Genomic DNA, 14889 nt, shown 5'->3' on the forward strand with positions numbered 1-14889 from the left:
CCTTGAAGCCCAGGGTGAGGAGTTTCTGCCTGATGCGCAGATTGACTGGTAGCCACTGGAGATTTTTGAGGAGGGGAGTGATATGCCCAGAGCATTTCTGGACAAAGATAATCCGGGCAGCAGCATGAAGTATGGATTGAAGTGGAGAGAGACACAAGGATGGGAGATCATAGAGAAGGCTGATGCAGTAGTCCAGACGGGATAGGATGAGAGCTTGAATGAGCAGGGTAGCGGTTGGGATGGAGAGGAAAGGGCGGATCTTGGCAATGTTGTGAAGCTGAGACCGGCAGGTTTTCTTGGATGTGAGGGGTGAATGAGAGAGCGGAGTCGAGGATGACACCAAGGTTGCGGGTTTGTGAGACGGGAAGGACGGTAGTGCCGTCAACAGAGATGGGAAAGTCAGGGAGAGGGCTGGGCGCTTACTGTGAGCACTGTACTGAGCGCTCGGAAAGTACAAATCGGCAACATATAGGGAGGATTCCCGCCCAACAACGGGCTCCTCTGGAATTTCGGGTGAGGGCTGTGGAGGAGATTGTACGGAAAGTCACGTCATTTCCCAGGAGTTGGGGAATGGCGCCTCGCCCTTTGCGGTCAGGGATTGCGCGTTTACCCGCTAGACTGTAAGCTCTCCGAGGGGAGGGATCGTGCCGAGGAACTCTTTCATACTGTACCCTCCCAAGCGCCCGGCACAGTGCCCTGCGTAAATAGTCAATCAGCGAGGAACTGCTTCTATCTCCTTCCGCCTCAGTGAACGAAATCCCGCAGGCCGCGTAGAAACTTTCAGAGAGCTGCCCGCGCCGTGGGCCGCCAAGTCGGACCCGCCTGCATTTAGGAATTCCTAGTCCGGAAATCCCCCGTGCTGTTATTTAGCGGACAAAATTGCGAGAGAACTTCAGGATTACGGCAGGTACTTCTTTCATCTGAAACCCAAGGTGCGACACGGTGTGACGTTTTTGAGTTTCCCATTTGGTCTTTTTCATGTCAGTATCACCAAAGTTTCTGAGGTCGTCCGGACTCTAGTCCTCCAACTTCAAATGGCAATAATAGTGATGATGGCATTTGTTAGGCGCTCACTACGTGCCAAGCACCGTTCCAAGCGCTGGGTGAAAATCCACCGCTCCGTGGGCCTCATTTTTGTACACCCTTCTGAACGAAGTGAATCGTGTCGGTACAGGCCGTTTGTCTACGGTGCAACCTTTTGATATTTAAAATTCGGAACACAGAGTTCGATCATTATAAATCAAGCATCTAAAGGGCAATAATTTAAAAAGGCATATTGCTTTTTTAATAAAAAAAAAGTCTGCCTGTGTTTGGGTTTGATATAACGTCGGTGCTAAATCTTTTGTGCTAAACTGATCTGTAAGAAAATGACTGAATGATAATAGTGTAGATTGTTCTGCAGTAGTCTTTCCTGAGATAACTGATGACAGTGATTAATGTTGGCAATGATTAATCTGTGTAGTGGTAACATATATAGGTTGCCTAGGTAACTTTTTTCACTTATTCAAACATTGGTTTTTCCTTTTTCCTTTTAGTCTTCTTAACAAATACTTTTCTAATTATGAAACGGTGTTTCGTAAGAAAAATTCAAATCCGATTTTGGGAGTTCTTAGGGTAGTGATTCAATTAATGAAAGTGCACCAACCCATAATTCGAGCGGTACATTATCTAGGAAGAAGCAAGTCGCTGAAAACTGTAGAAGCATCGTGGTGACGTAATCTGGGAACGATACCGAGGTTGATCCTTCTCCAACTCATTCGATCGTATTTATTGAGCGGCGCTTACTGTGGGCAGAGCACTGTACTCAGCGCTTGGAAAGTACACTGCAGCAATGGAGAGAGATGAGCCCTGCCCACAACGGGCTAAATCGCCACTGTCTACTCAGACATCTCCAAGGGTCAGTGCATTTGCAGACTTTCTGGGAGAAAAAAAAAAAATACCCACGTAGAAAATGGCCAAGTGGGGAAACTGCCCGGGAGTTTACTTCGAATTTGAAATCTCTCATCTCATACCCCACCAAAAACTTCCGCTCCTTCCCTCCCAATTTTGCCAGGTGGCAGGGTTCATCCACGCTTAGAACTGTGCTTTGCACATAGTAAGCGCTTAATAAATGCCATTATTATTATTATTATTATACCGCTGTTCCCTTGATGGCAATCCGTCACGGTCCCATGTAGGAGAAGGCCTCTCAACCGATTCACTGATTCCTCACGGGGCAACGATAAGCATCTTCAAGCACTTAGTACAGTGCCCTGCACACAAATGGCAGTCACTAGATACTCTTTCTCGATCTGTTCTTTCACTAAAAGGATTGATGGGACTGTCACGTTCATAACAGCATACGCCCAAAAGTGATGGAGGGCCACTGATCGACTATAACTGTAACCCCTCCTATCTTTTCAACCTAGACCGGTCCCTCCGCATATCAAATGAAGGGAACTTAGTGGACCCCCAACGTCAGGGTATGTGGGACAAGCAGGCTAAAGGAGCCGTATAGAGGAAAACAGCATCAGCTAGCTGGCTGCCTACTCTCCGTCTCTGTAATCCCGGCCACAAATGAGAAACTGCCTGATATCGCCAGCCCCACCCCAAAAATCACTCGGCATCAAGAGGCGTTGGTACATCCTGGCTTTTGCCCCTCAGAGCCCAAGCCTGGGGTCCACCGCACGGCCTCGGCGCGCGCACCGCGGGATCGCACGCCAGACGGATTAGGCTTTGGAGACCCAGGCTTAGACGAAGCAAGGCCCTCCTTGGGTTTGAAGCAGCCCCAGGGAATCTGGACTCGTCCCGGAGGGGTTGGAGTAACGTCGAGTGCCCCAGAAGGACAAGTCGACCTCAAGGCCTTTGACAGAAAGGCCGATCTATTCGGGGGTGGTGTCGCGAAGGGCCTGATTCAGTACTTTGGGGAATTCCCAAGTAGACTGAACGTGCCCCCGTCGGACCCAGAACTACCCCAGGCCATGGGGAGATGGGCCACATGGTAAGCAACCGGTTTGGAAATGTTATTTGGGGGAACAACGACAACCACAACCAAATCCTGAACGGTTCTGTCGTTGTTCTGTTCTCCGTAGAAGTTGGATGAAGGGAGTGGGTCAAGGACAGACTTTTCGGGATAATGACGGGAGCACGCATAGTAGGGAATTCCTTCCGATGGGCCAGCAAAGAGGGAATGGAGATACCTACTGTTCCTCCGACTTCTCTTCCCCTAATGTAGCTGTGACGGACTTCTCATCAGAAAGAACCCCTGACCCCAGGTGCTGCATTTTGAGCTAGGCTATTTGGATGTGCATTCACTGAATCGTCTGACGGGATGAGTCCATTAATTATCGGCCCAGTCAAACCTTTTTTTATATATATATTTACCTCTGCTTTCTAAAATCTCCCCAGGAGAGGACTTTCAAGCTTAATATCCGATACCAAATGAGTCGCAACACGATTGAAGGAATGAATGGTTTCGGTTGCTTTAAGACGTTAATTATTTCTTTTACTTTTTCATTCGAATTCACATCCGACAGGCGACTGTACCCTGTTTTCCGGGTTGGCAAGAATATCCGAAATCATTCACTCCTTCAAGAAATGCTTGAGGTAATCTCCAATGTCACAGGGCGGCATCCAAAGGCTAGATAAGAAAATCAAACGCTTTTCCAACTTGAGGATAGACCTGACCTAACGGCAACTCTAGATTTCCTAGTGAATCAAAAGCTGAGGAAATGCAGTATTTTTATACGGAGAGTCACAAGATTTTGATGTGGGGCACCATTATTGCGTTATTACTACCAAGGCACCACAATGCACAGGGCTCTACCCGTGACATCACTACTTTCAAGGAGTTTCCATTTTTGAGAGGACAAAACGGACAAACAGTCCATTGGGCATAGAGACCAAGGGAAAACAGAACAAGAAACCACGCGAAAAGTCAAATGGAGAGCAAAACGGTCTTTCAGAAAAACAACCTGATTATCAAAAGCGTTGGTGAAAAAGGGAGCTTGCAAATTTCTCAACAGTAATAAAGTCAGCTATACTGAACAACTCGTTTCCATCCCCACCGATGCTGAAAAATCTTCAATATGAATTACTGCATTTAAAATATCTGCGCACGTCACAGTTCCGAGAGTTTAACTTGCCCCCAAATAACAGAGTGCACAAAAACGGCTGAATTATTTTCTCTTTCTCATTTCGAGAGGATGGGAAAAAGGGGGAAAGGACCCTAATATTACTCCTTCACCGTTTCCTGCCAGCTCCTAGCATGACCCCAGCAAATCTACGGGGTCAAGGGTTTTAAAAGACAACCCGAGGAGCCTGCCCCTGTTCGGCCAGCCGTCGCACTGGGAAAATCGGCGGGACTATTTCAGGGCAGCGGAGCTGGCTTTTAACGGCCACCACGGCCGGCGGCGACTATCTTTTCCAGAGGCCAGTCTTGGATCACTTTAAAGGCCTCTGAATTAGCAGAGGCTTTTGCGGTGCTGGAATTGGCCGCCCCTCCTCAGGCCACGCAACCGGTCCTAAGGTCCTAAGCTATACAAGCTCGGCTCTCAGAAACCCAGGGAGAGGGGGGCAATCGGAAACTTTCACAGCTCTCCTCCATGAGGTGTCCGGATGGTGGAGTCTGTTTTTCCTTCGTATCTTTATTTTCCTACCTCTAAGGGGCTGTCAAGACCCTCGTTCCCCTTCCTCTATTTTTCTTCCGCCATCACACCGCGTGGCCCCCGCTGCTCCCGGAAGGATCCTCCCCTCAGAGAGCCGCCACAGACGCCCGGGACTCCGTTCCCGAGAGGCCCGCCCGCCCGCCCGCCCGCCATCCCACTGCACAGCCTTGCTGCTGCCGGAAGACTCCTCTCCTCTGATCGCGCCGCCATAGACGCCCGGGACTCCGTTCTCGAGAGGCCCGCCCGCCCGCCCGCCATCACACCGCGCGGCCTTGCTGCTCCTGGAGTGCTCCTCTCCTCAGAGAGCCCCCATAGACGCCCGGGACTCCGTTCCCGAGAGGCCTGCCCACCCGCCATCACACCGCGGGGCCCCCACTGCTTCTGGAAGGATCCTCTCCTCAGAATGCCAGAGAGGCCCGCCATAGACGCCTGGGACTCCGTTCCCGAGAGGCCCGCCCACCCGCCCGCCATCACACCGTGTGGCCCCCGCTGCTCCCGGAAGGATCCTCTCCTCAGAGCGTCCCCATAGACGCCCGGGACTCCGTTCCCGAGAGGCCCGCCCACCCGCCCGCCATCACAGCGCACGGCCTTACTGCTCCTGGAAGGATCCTCTCCTCAGAGCGCGCCGCCATAGACGCCTGGGACTCTGTTCTCGAGAGGCCCGCCCGCCATCACACCGCGTGTCCCCCGCTGCTCCCGGAAGCCTCCTCTCCTCAGAGCACCGCCATAGACGCCCGGGACTCCATTCCCGAGAGGCCCGCCCACCTGCCCGCCATCACAGGGCGTGGCCCCCGCTGCTCCCGGAAGGCTCCTCTCCTCCGAGCGCCGCCATAGACGCCCCTTGCTTCCACACCCCCGCCCAACTTCAGCGACCTTCCTTCTAGTGCCCCCCCCAACCCCCTTTCCCGGTCCAGTCCTGACTGACTCCCCCCCCACCCCCCACCCCGGGAAGAAGGCCCTTGTTATCATCAAGTTACATTAAAGACAACCTAATTCGCACCTACTCAGCCCTTCTGTCCCGCCATCGACCCCAGGGCCTGGAATGCCCTCCCTCTGCCCATCCGCCAAGCTAGCTCTCTTCCTCCCTTCAAGGCCCTACTGAGAGCTCACCTCCTCCAGGTGGCCTTCCCAGACTGAGCCCCTTCCTTCCTCTCCCCCTCATCCCCCTCTCCATCCCCCGCATCTTACCTCCTTCCCTTCCCCACAGCACCTGTATATATGTATATATGTTTGTACATATTTATTACTCTATTTATTTATTTTACTTGTACCTATCTATTCTATTTTGTTACTATGGTTTTGTTCTCTGTCTCCCCCTTCTAGACTGTGAGCCCACTGTTGGGTAGGGGCCGTCTCTATATGTTGCCAGCTTGTACTTCCCAAGTGCTTAGTACAGTGCTCTGCACACAGTAAGCGCTCAATAAATACGATTGACTGATTGACTGACTGATTGATTCTCTCCGTTTTCTACCCTGCTTCCTTTCTGAATTATTCTCCCGCTTTTGGACGTTGGCCCCCGTGCAATTTGATGTCTCTGCTTTAGGTTTATTTTCTTTTCCTTTCCCGTCTGTTTTTTCCTTTACATTTTCTCGGCCGGCATCGACCAGTAACCCATGATCCTCTCTTCTCTCCCTCCCTCAATCTTCTTTCATTTCCACATTCATTCTAGGTTCGCCTTCAGATCTTTTGTTGCCTCTATATCACTTTTCTCTCACCCTCACTTCTGTCCGCCCACAGACATGGCCTCTGAAATATTCAAACACTCAATTCCTTCCTCTTTCCTAAATCCCTTCTCCCTCAAACAAATCTCCCTTACGGTCTATCGATTCCCATTCTCCTGTATAAGAGGAAGATTTAAGCACGTGTTTTTCCTCCCCTTTCCTCAAAGTATGTCCCCCCCCCACCACATTACTACAAATGCCTGATAATTCATTTAAATGCATTGTGCAAAAAACATATGGTTATGTAAAACTGTATATCACTAACACTCAGACCATAACTCAGTGCAGATGAACTTAATTATAAAGAGTCAATTCTTACTATTCTCCCTGCAAATGTGGTTTACCTGGGAAGTGTAATGGGTAACTGTCATTATCTCCCAGCTGCATTTTTATCCTTAGACCTGTAGAAGAAATACTTGAATGAAGCCACAGTCTTACAGAATTTTTCTACATTTACACACTCTCAGAGACAATTTCGAGGCTAACTGGTGCAAAACATGGTAACGTTGTAAGCCACGTGAGGTACGGCCGGGGTCCACAGTTGAGATCAGTTCCCTGTATAAATGGACCCTCGATCCATGAACTTCAAGAGTCTGCGGGCTCTGGCCGTTTTAGTGAACGGCCCCTTTCTTTACGCAGGTTCGGATGATGCCAAGGGGGAAAAATAACTGAAGCATGTCGAAAATTCAAGGAACAGAAAAGTTGGGAATTCACTGCTCTCTCGATCCATTACCATATGCAGTTCTCCTCTGTAGGAGAAGCAGGAAGAGCGTTTATTAAGCGCCCGCTGGGTGCCGTATAGTTCGTATGGCCTTCCGCTAATTAATAAAAAGAACTCCGCTTTTCTATTTATCACGTGTAGACCAAAAAGTGTCGCGATGGGCACGTTTATTACAAATCCAAAAAAAATTGAAAAACTTTTCAAATACACTGGATGCAGAAAGGAAAATCCCCTTAGAACTCTGTGGGGTCAACAGAAATAAGGCCTGCTGTTATTAAAATGATGCCGGCCCTGAAACCGTAATTCTCTGTGATTGAGGCACTTATTAAAATATAGTGACATGGGTTAAACGATCTGCAGCAGTATCTGCAGATATAATTTCCCTCCGTTTAAGTATATTTAACCCTTACTCTGTTTTTACACATCGAGTCTTTGGGGATATTCTTACCCCAGGAGAGACGAGTCGTTCTCAGATCTCACTGGAGGTGGAGGGAAAGTCAAACAAAATGAGGGGAAAAAACCAGCTACAGTCGAAAGACTCGACATGCGTAACTTGATTGGAAATAGTCCCAATAGCAGTCACTTAAAAAGCTTCAAGTTCAAAATGCGTTCCTTAGATCTACCCAATGTAAGCGCTTTCCGACCGAATTGAATTGTTGCTCTCTGAATGTTTTTGCCCTCTGTACGGGGTTGATTATTCTTATTCCTAACCCCTTCCTCAAAAACCTTTTCCCTTTCGGGCTGTCTCTTTACACATCACATAAACACACAGATGTGGTCCAAGACGGTCAATCACAAGAAAACAGCCACAAGTTCGTCTGAAATGTTTTGATGCGATACTCCATGGGGTAGAGTCTATTTTCACATTCAGAAATTGACAGCCAAGCTTATAAATTAATTTCTTTCCAGACTGCGTTTTTGCCAACAGGAGGGAAAGACGGATTTGAAATTCTGATGTGCCGTTGATGGACGCTTTGTTACACCATAATGGTCAAGTGAGAATCTGTCCTGACCTCAGTATTATCTTGAGACTCTGAAACGTGTCAAGGTTGAAATAGTCGAGCTATGAACGGCTACTTAACTTTTTAGGAGGCAAACATCACGTCAGAGAAACAAAATGCCGTGTCCTGCGGACAGTTTTCTGAGAGGGCACGGGGAACACTTGGATTCTGCATTTTTCACAGATTAGGGAGGATGCGCTTCCGCACTAACAAGCTCCATTTCTTATGCAGCCTGCTGTTGGGGAGGGACCATCTCTATATGTTGCCAACTTGTACAGTGCTCTGCACGCAGTAAGCGCTCAATAAATACGATTGGATGGATGAATGAATGAATGAATGAATGCAGCTTTAGCAACAGAGGAATCTATTATATAGGGGCTCAGTGACGCTCCCACGGATAGAGGTGTTTCTGTATCACTCTTTCTCTTCTATCAAGACCTCATTTTGCTTTCCCATCCGAGCTGGTACAGTCTTTTAATCGCTGCCCTGGAATACCACTCAGGGAACTGCCAAGTCTATCGTATGGAGTTGGTACCGTCTCCGCTGACCTTGCAAGCCTTGAATGCTCTTGTGCTGTTTTCCTTACGGTACCCTTCATTTAAGCACACCACGGAGCACAGTGCTGTGGTTTCAGTCGAGAGGAAAAACGAGGATGAGCCATATTCAGGCTCGCTCCTTCGACGATCTGGGCAGCCGGGAGGGTCTCGATTTTGGGTGGGTAAAGTGGGAAGGGCTGAGACGGCCGGGGGCGGGATGGCTCTGACCGTCCCTTCTCCCAACGTTGGATTTCTCCCTGCTCGGCTGAGAGGCCAGGGGGAAGCAGGCAATGCCAGACTTCCTAAATCCATGACTTGACTTGGCCTTGCCCACTTTCCATCCACGGAAGCGGCGTAGCTCAGTGGAAAAAGCCCGGGCTTTGGAGTCAGCGGTCAGGGGTTCGAAGCCCGGCTCCGCCATATGTCTGCTGTGTGACCTTGGTACAGTCGCTTAACTGCTCTGAGCCTCAGTTACCTCACCTGTAAAATGGGGATTAAGACGGTAAGCCCCACGTGGGACAACCTGATCGCCTTGTATCTCCCCAGCGCTTAGAACCGTGATTTGCACACAGTAAGCGCTTAACAAATGCCATTATTATTATTATTATTATCTACCCCTCACTTTCCCACCTCTCCAGTTCATTCAATGGGCCCTTGGATTAGGCACATTAGCTCACTGATTCAGGAGTGAAATTGACCCAATCTTCCCTCTATTCTCAAGGCAGTACCCCTTTCTGTCACTGCATTTATTTAATTCTAAAAATATTTCATGTCGGGTGAAAGACACTGGATCAAAATGTCGCACTGTATTGGTACGGTATACCATGAAGGTCACACCCATCAAATCATTCCTAAATTACGAAGGGATCAATGTGCTATTGGTACGTGTTTTTGAAGTTTCCAATTGAGCGTGGCATCATTGGTGGGAGCTTAGCAAAATATCAAGCTACAAACTCGGATTTTTTTAAAGCTACTGATCAGTTCATAGAGTTATAAACCAGGCAGGAATGCTGCGTCACAGTCTACTAGCTTGGACTTCTGCAACGACAAAAAGACAGTTTTCCTGTGACTTAAAAGGGAGCTGTGTGCTTAGAAGAACAACTGGGTACACAGCCAGAAGTTCATTATGGGCAGAGTCCCTCCGTGTAACCTGTAATGCATGTAGTAGCTAGCAGTATTTCTGCTGAAACAGGGGAACAAAAAAGACTAGTTCCTAGTTTGCCAGACCGGGGGGGGGGGGGGGGGGGGGGGGGGAAAGCAGAAAAGAGCATAACAGTAATTGCTACTGAAATAAACCGAAAAAAAAAAATTGTGAATTTTCACCTGCAGCAAGCAAGTGTAATTTTGGTAGGTGAGATGGAAACCTTTTAAATGTAATGGCTTGCATAATGGCTTTTATTAGTTGCACTTCTCGCTGTCAAACAACATAAGGTGCTCACAGCCTTAATCACCTCTGGAAGGCAGGTTTACAAGCTTTCCATGACTTGTAGTATTTATCCACGTGAAAATATTTTTAATTATCCCGCTGTATCATTTCACGTAGTGTAACATATTGCATTTTCCTTTCAAAGGAAAAGTGGCTTGTAGCGACGTAAATCACAATTCAACTACATCGGTTTGCTTTTCCGACCAAAACGCTACACGGGCTTTGGACTTTTGGTCGACGACCACAGGGTCTGCAATTACTTTAGGTATTCAGAATTTACCATTCAGTCAATAGTGATAGATATTCAAATAAGCACCGGCAGACCGCTTAGCGCTTTCCGGTACTGCGTGCCCAGCCATTACATTTATAAGAACTGCACAGAAAATGAAACACGATCGATTTCATATTGCATCATCAATATGACCCCTGTCGTTACGGACAAGATACGTAAAAATACATGAATGGATCTCCTTGCTGTCACTGCGTATAACTTTCAGACAAATTCAGTTCAACCAGGGGCCTTTCTAAGCCCGTATAAAAGATTACTCACCAAGGAAGACCCTTTTTCCTTTCTTTATGAGGCTTCCTCAACACAGAATGATATATCCTGTTTGGAATCAAGAGGACGAGAGGGGTTTTTTTTAATGAAAGCTAATTTCTTTCGGCTAAATATACGGATCGAAATTGACCGGGTTGGTTGAGTACCCGTGGCATTAACCGACCTGACCGCTGAGAAATCTCTATTTCGTACTTCTCGGTTAGCCCTGAGGCACAGTTGCCGGGTCTCCTCACTAAAGGAGACCCTCTGCGTCTCCAGAGTCCCAAGGGTAAACCGAGGGTCTGCCCACGACCAGGGTCTGGTCGCAGGACGGCCATGAGGGAGGACAGCTGCAGCTCACCATTTGGACTGTACGTTAAACTCCGCTCACGAAGAAGTGTCCAGCGTATGAACTTGGATCAAGGTTCGAGAAGCAGCGTGGCTTAGTATGAAAGAGCCCGGGCTTGGGAGTCAGAGGGCCTGGGTTCTAATCCGGGCTCCGCCGCATGTCAGCTGTGTGACCTTGGGCAAGTCACTTCACTTCTCTGGGCCCCACTTCCCTCATCTGGAAAATGGGGATGAAGACTGGGAGCCCCACGTGGGGCAAGCTGAACAGTGCTTGGCACACGGTAAGCGCTTAACAAATACCGACATTACGATCAAACACGGGCATCCACAGGGGAACGGTGTAAATCGGTATTGACTACTGTTACGGCTTGGCAACAGGTCATTTTTCAATTCATTTAACCTCCTATGTTCCCTGCCTAGGGAAAAAGTAAATAAAAATACCACTTTTCAAAGGAAAATATCTTGGTTAATAGCTCATAAAAACTCAAAAGACGCCCTCTTTAAAGCTCGACAAAGTTAAAGGAGCTCATACCTCTTCTAGACTGTGAGCCCGCTGTTGGGCGGGGACCGTCTCTACACGTTGCCAACTTGTACTTCCCAAGCGCTTAGTACAGCGCTCTGCACACAGTAAGCGCTCAATAAATACGACTGAATGAATGAAAACCTCAAGTCACAGCTACACTGGCGGGCCGAACAGAGCGCAGGATTTAATTATTTACACTTTGGGTCACTCGCGCCATTAAAACAAAGTGGCAGATCGCATTCACTTCAATACTAGAATAAAAGTGTTCACCAACTTTAAGGAATGACCAAAGTGAAGGGAAAAAAAAAAAGCCTTAATACGGTTTCGGCACCATCTGAAATAGTTCTAGCCATCACAATTGATCTAGGTGGAAAGCAGCATAACCAAACGACCTCTGAATTCTCTTGAATCCACGTGGTGGTTAGGATGAAGATGGTCCCGCAGTCAAAGGTGAAGTGAAACTGACTCAAACTCAGAGTTTACCTTGGGTTCCTTCTGGACTAATTGAGCTAAGTTTGTGAAGTAAGAGAAGTTATTTTCTAGGGTAAAGGCATTACTAAAATCTCTGCTTCTCCCTCAAATCTCCCCGATTCTTATACAGAGAAATAATTCAATAAACCGCAGCTCCCACTCAATGACAGTAACGATGGCAATGATACCTGTGGCATTTGTTCAGCGCTTACTACGTGTAAGCACCACGCTAAGCTCTGGGGCAAATACAGAATCGATAGAGGGACGCGGTACCTGGCCCACATGGGGCTCACGATCTAGGGAGAACAAATATTTAACGCCCACTTGACTGCCGAGGAAACTAAGGCCCAGAGACGTTAAGTAATTTGTCCAAGATCACACAGCAGGCGAGTGGCAGAGCCGGGATTAGAATCCAGGTCTCCTGATTCCCAGGCCTGTGGTTCTTCTATTAGGCCAAACCGCCGGGAAGCAGCACAGAAAGCGTCCATCTTTCCGGTCACTTGCCGCATCAGCCACCTGCGCGTTCAAACGTGCCAATATTTATTATCCGGTTTTCATCGACCTCACCCCGGCATTTCATACGATCGGAAGAGCGGGGCTCCGGAAACTACTCAGCCACTTCGGGTGCCCTGAGAAGTTCCTCAAGACTCCGAGACCGGTTCCCGGCAGCACGGTTGGCCAGGACAGAGCCGACGGAGGAGAGCAGTAGGGATGCGTGCTGGGCCCGGTCCTATTCGACTCCCTCCGGGCAACCGTGCCGGGGGATGCACCAAGAGGCCTCTGGGAAACTCTTCCACCTCCAAAGATTTGGAGCATCAGCCTGTCTTCGGGGTATTGCTTCATCCGGATGACTGCACGGTAGAAGACCACACCCCGGAAGGTATGGAATGGATTACGGATCATTTCCCGGAATCAGCCAGACTCTACGGGCTGAAGATAAATCCGAAAACCAAACCAAAAACAGGACAGGCCCCGTCCTAACCGCTGGGGTAGGGACAAGCTAATCAGGGTGACGAGGTTTAAAGAGAGCCACTTGCTTTTCCAGTGGCAATGGCCCGTACCGGTCTGTCCTCAACAACCGATTCCCAGTGCGTCCGTGGCTTCGTTTTACGCTGTTCTGGAAATGCTTACTCTGCCCTCCGTGCTTTGGGTTGCTCAATTCAGCTCTCCATACAGCATCTGTTGGAGTATCTTGCTGTTGTCTGTTCTCCTCACACCCGGCCTAGCTGTGTGAAGACGATTAGAGCTTCGATGTTAGGAGATTAAGTTCGAAAACATTATGATCTGTCAGTTGATCGTGCTCATTGAGCACTTACTGGCTGCAGAGTACAGTAGGGAAGCGCTTGGGAGAGTACGATACGAGAAGCAACGGACACATTCCCTGCCCACGGCGAGCTTACGGTCTAGACGGGGAGATCCGATTCGGCCATTCATTCAATCGGGTTTATTGAGCGCTTACTGTGTGCAGAGCATTCATTCATTCATTCAATCGTATTTATTGAGCGCTTACTGTGTGCCGAGCACTGTACTAAGTGCTTGGAAAGTACAATTCGGGAACAGACAGAGACAATCCCTACCCAACAACGGGCTCACGGTCTAGAAGGGTGTTGAATGCGGTCCATAAGTGATGCTGGCGGAACTATCTCCATCCCCTCCCCAAAGCACTTGTATATATATTTGTACAGATGTATTACTCTATTTATTTTACTTGTACACATTTACCATTCTATTCATTTTGTTAATGATGTGCATCTAGCTTTAATTCAATTTGTTGTGACGGTTGTGACACCCGTCTCCACGTTACGTTCTGTCGTCCGTCTCCCCCTTCTAGACTGCGAGCCCGTTGTCGGGTCGGGACCGTCTCTCTATGCTGCCGACTTGTACTTCCCAAGCGCTCAGTACAGCGCTCTGCACACGGTAGGCGCTCAATAAATACGACTGACCGCATGAATGAATATCCAGGAGCCGGCTGTGTAGACTGTGTGGGGTCCAAATTTGACAGCCACAGAGAAGATGGTTCAACACTGTAGCTCTGCAGCTTTACTTTCATAAAGGAAACAGAGACAAGGAGGCAGGAGAGGAGACAGCATTACGTGCTACAAACATTAAGCACGACAACACAACCAAGAGGAGCGTGGCCCAGTCGATAGAGCACGGGACTGGGACTCACGAGGACCTGGGATCGAATCTCCGCTCTTCCTCCCGTCTGCTGCGTGACCCTGGGCAAGCCCTTTAGCTTCTCTGTGCCTCACTTACCCCATCTGTGAAATGGGGACTAAGACTGTGAGCCCCATGGGGGTCGGGGACTGTGTCTAACCCGCTTAGCTCGCATCTACCGTGTCCCTCTATCTATTCTGTATCTACCCCAGAGCTTAGTGTGGTGCTTACACGTAGTGAGCGCTGAACAAATGCCGCAAGTATTATCGTCATCATTATTGCCATTAAGTAGGAGCTACGGTTCACTGCATTATTTCTCTGTAGAAGGATCACGGAGATCCGAAGGAAAAGCAGAGATCCGAGTAATGCTTTCACCCTAGAAAGTAACTTCTCTTACTTCACAAATACTGTGGGGGAAAAAAGCCCCAAAAACCAAGGGTCATTTGGAGTCCCCAGTGTTGGCAGGATCGTGGGTCTTGCACCGGCCTCTTCGGCCACACACCCACACACAACGCAGCCATACACCGTCAGTGGCGTCGTCTTCAAATCCGACACACAACTATATTTCGCGTTGACTCCATTACTCTGTTAATCATCATCATCATCATCATCAATCGTATTGATTGAGCGCTTACTATGTGCAGAGCACTGTACTAAGCGCTTGGAAAGTAGAAATTGGCAACATATAGAGACAGTCCCTACCCAACAGTGAGCTCACAGTCTAAAAGGGGGAGACAGAGAACAAAACCAAACATACTAACAAAATAAAATAAATAGAATAGATATGTACAAGTAAAATAG

At 48.5% G+C, this 14889-nt stretch overlaps 1 protein-coding gene across 2 annotated transcripts in view; it reads right to left on the reverse strand.

Moving 5' to 3' along the window:
* RFX3 (regulatory factor X3) overlaps window positions 1–14889 on the reverse strand; it is a 261490-nt gene that overhangs the window by 194419 nt on the left and 52182 nt on the right. Inside the window, exons 2-3 of one of the 2 annotated variants that reach the window (XM_038769596.1) lie at window positions 10602–10658; window positions 6712–6768 (exon numbers count right to left, since the gene is read on the reverse strand). The exons of the other annotated variant lie outside the window; for it this stretch is intronic. Of the exons in view, the coding sequence (XP_038625524.1) occupies window positions 6712–6754 (43 nt within the window). The 5' untranslated portion in view covers window positions 6755–6768; window positions 10602–10658. The remainder of the gene's footprint in view (window positions 1–6711; window positions 6769–10601; window positions 10659–14889) is intronic. 2 annotated transcript variants of the gene reach the window in all.

This window comes from Tachyglossus aculeatus, chromosome X4 (assembly GCF_015852505.1).
Source record: "Tachyglossus aculeatus isolate mTacAcu1 chromosome X4, mTacAcu1.pri, whole genome shotgun sequence".
NCBI lineage: Eukaryota > Metazoa > Chordata > Mammalia > Monotremata > Tachyglossidae > Tachyglossus > Tachyglossus aculeatus.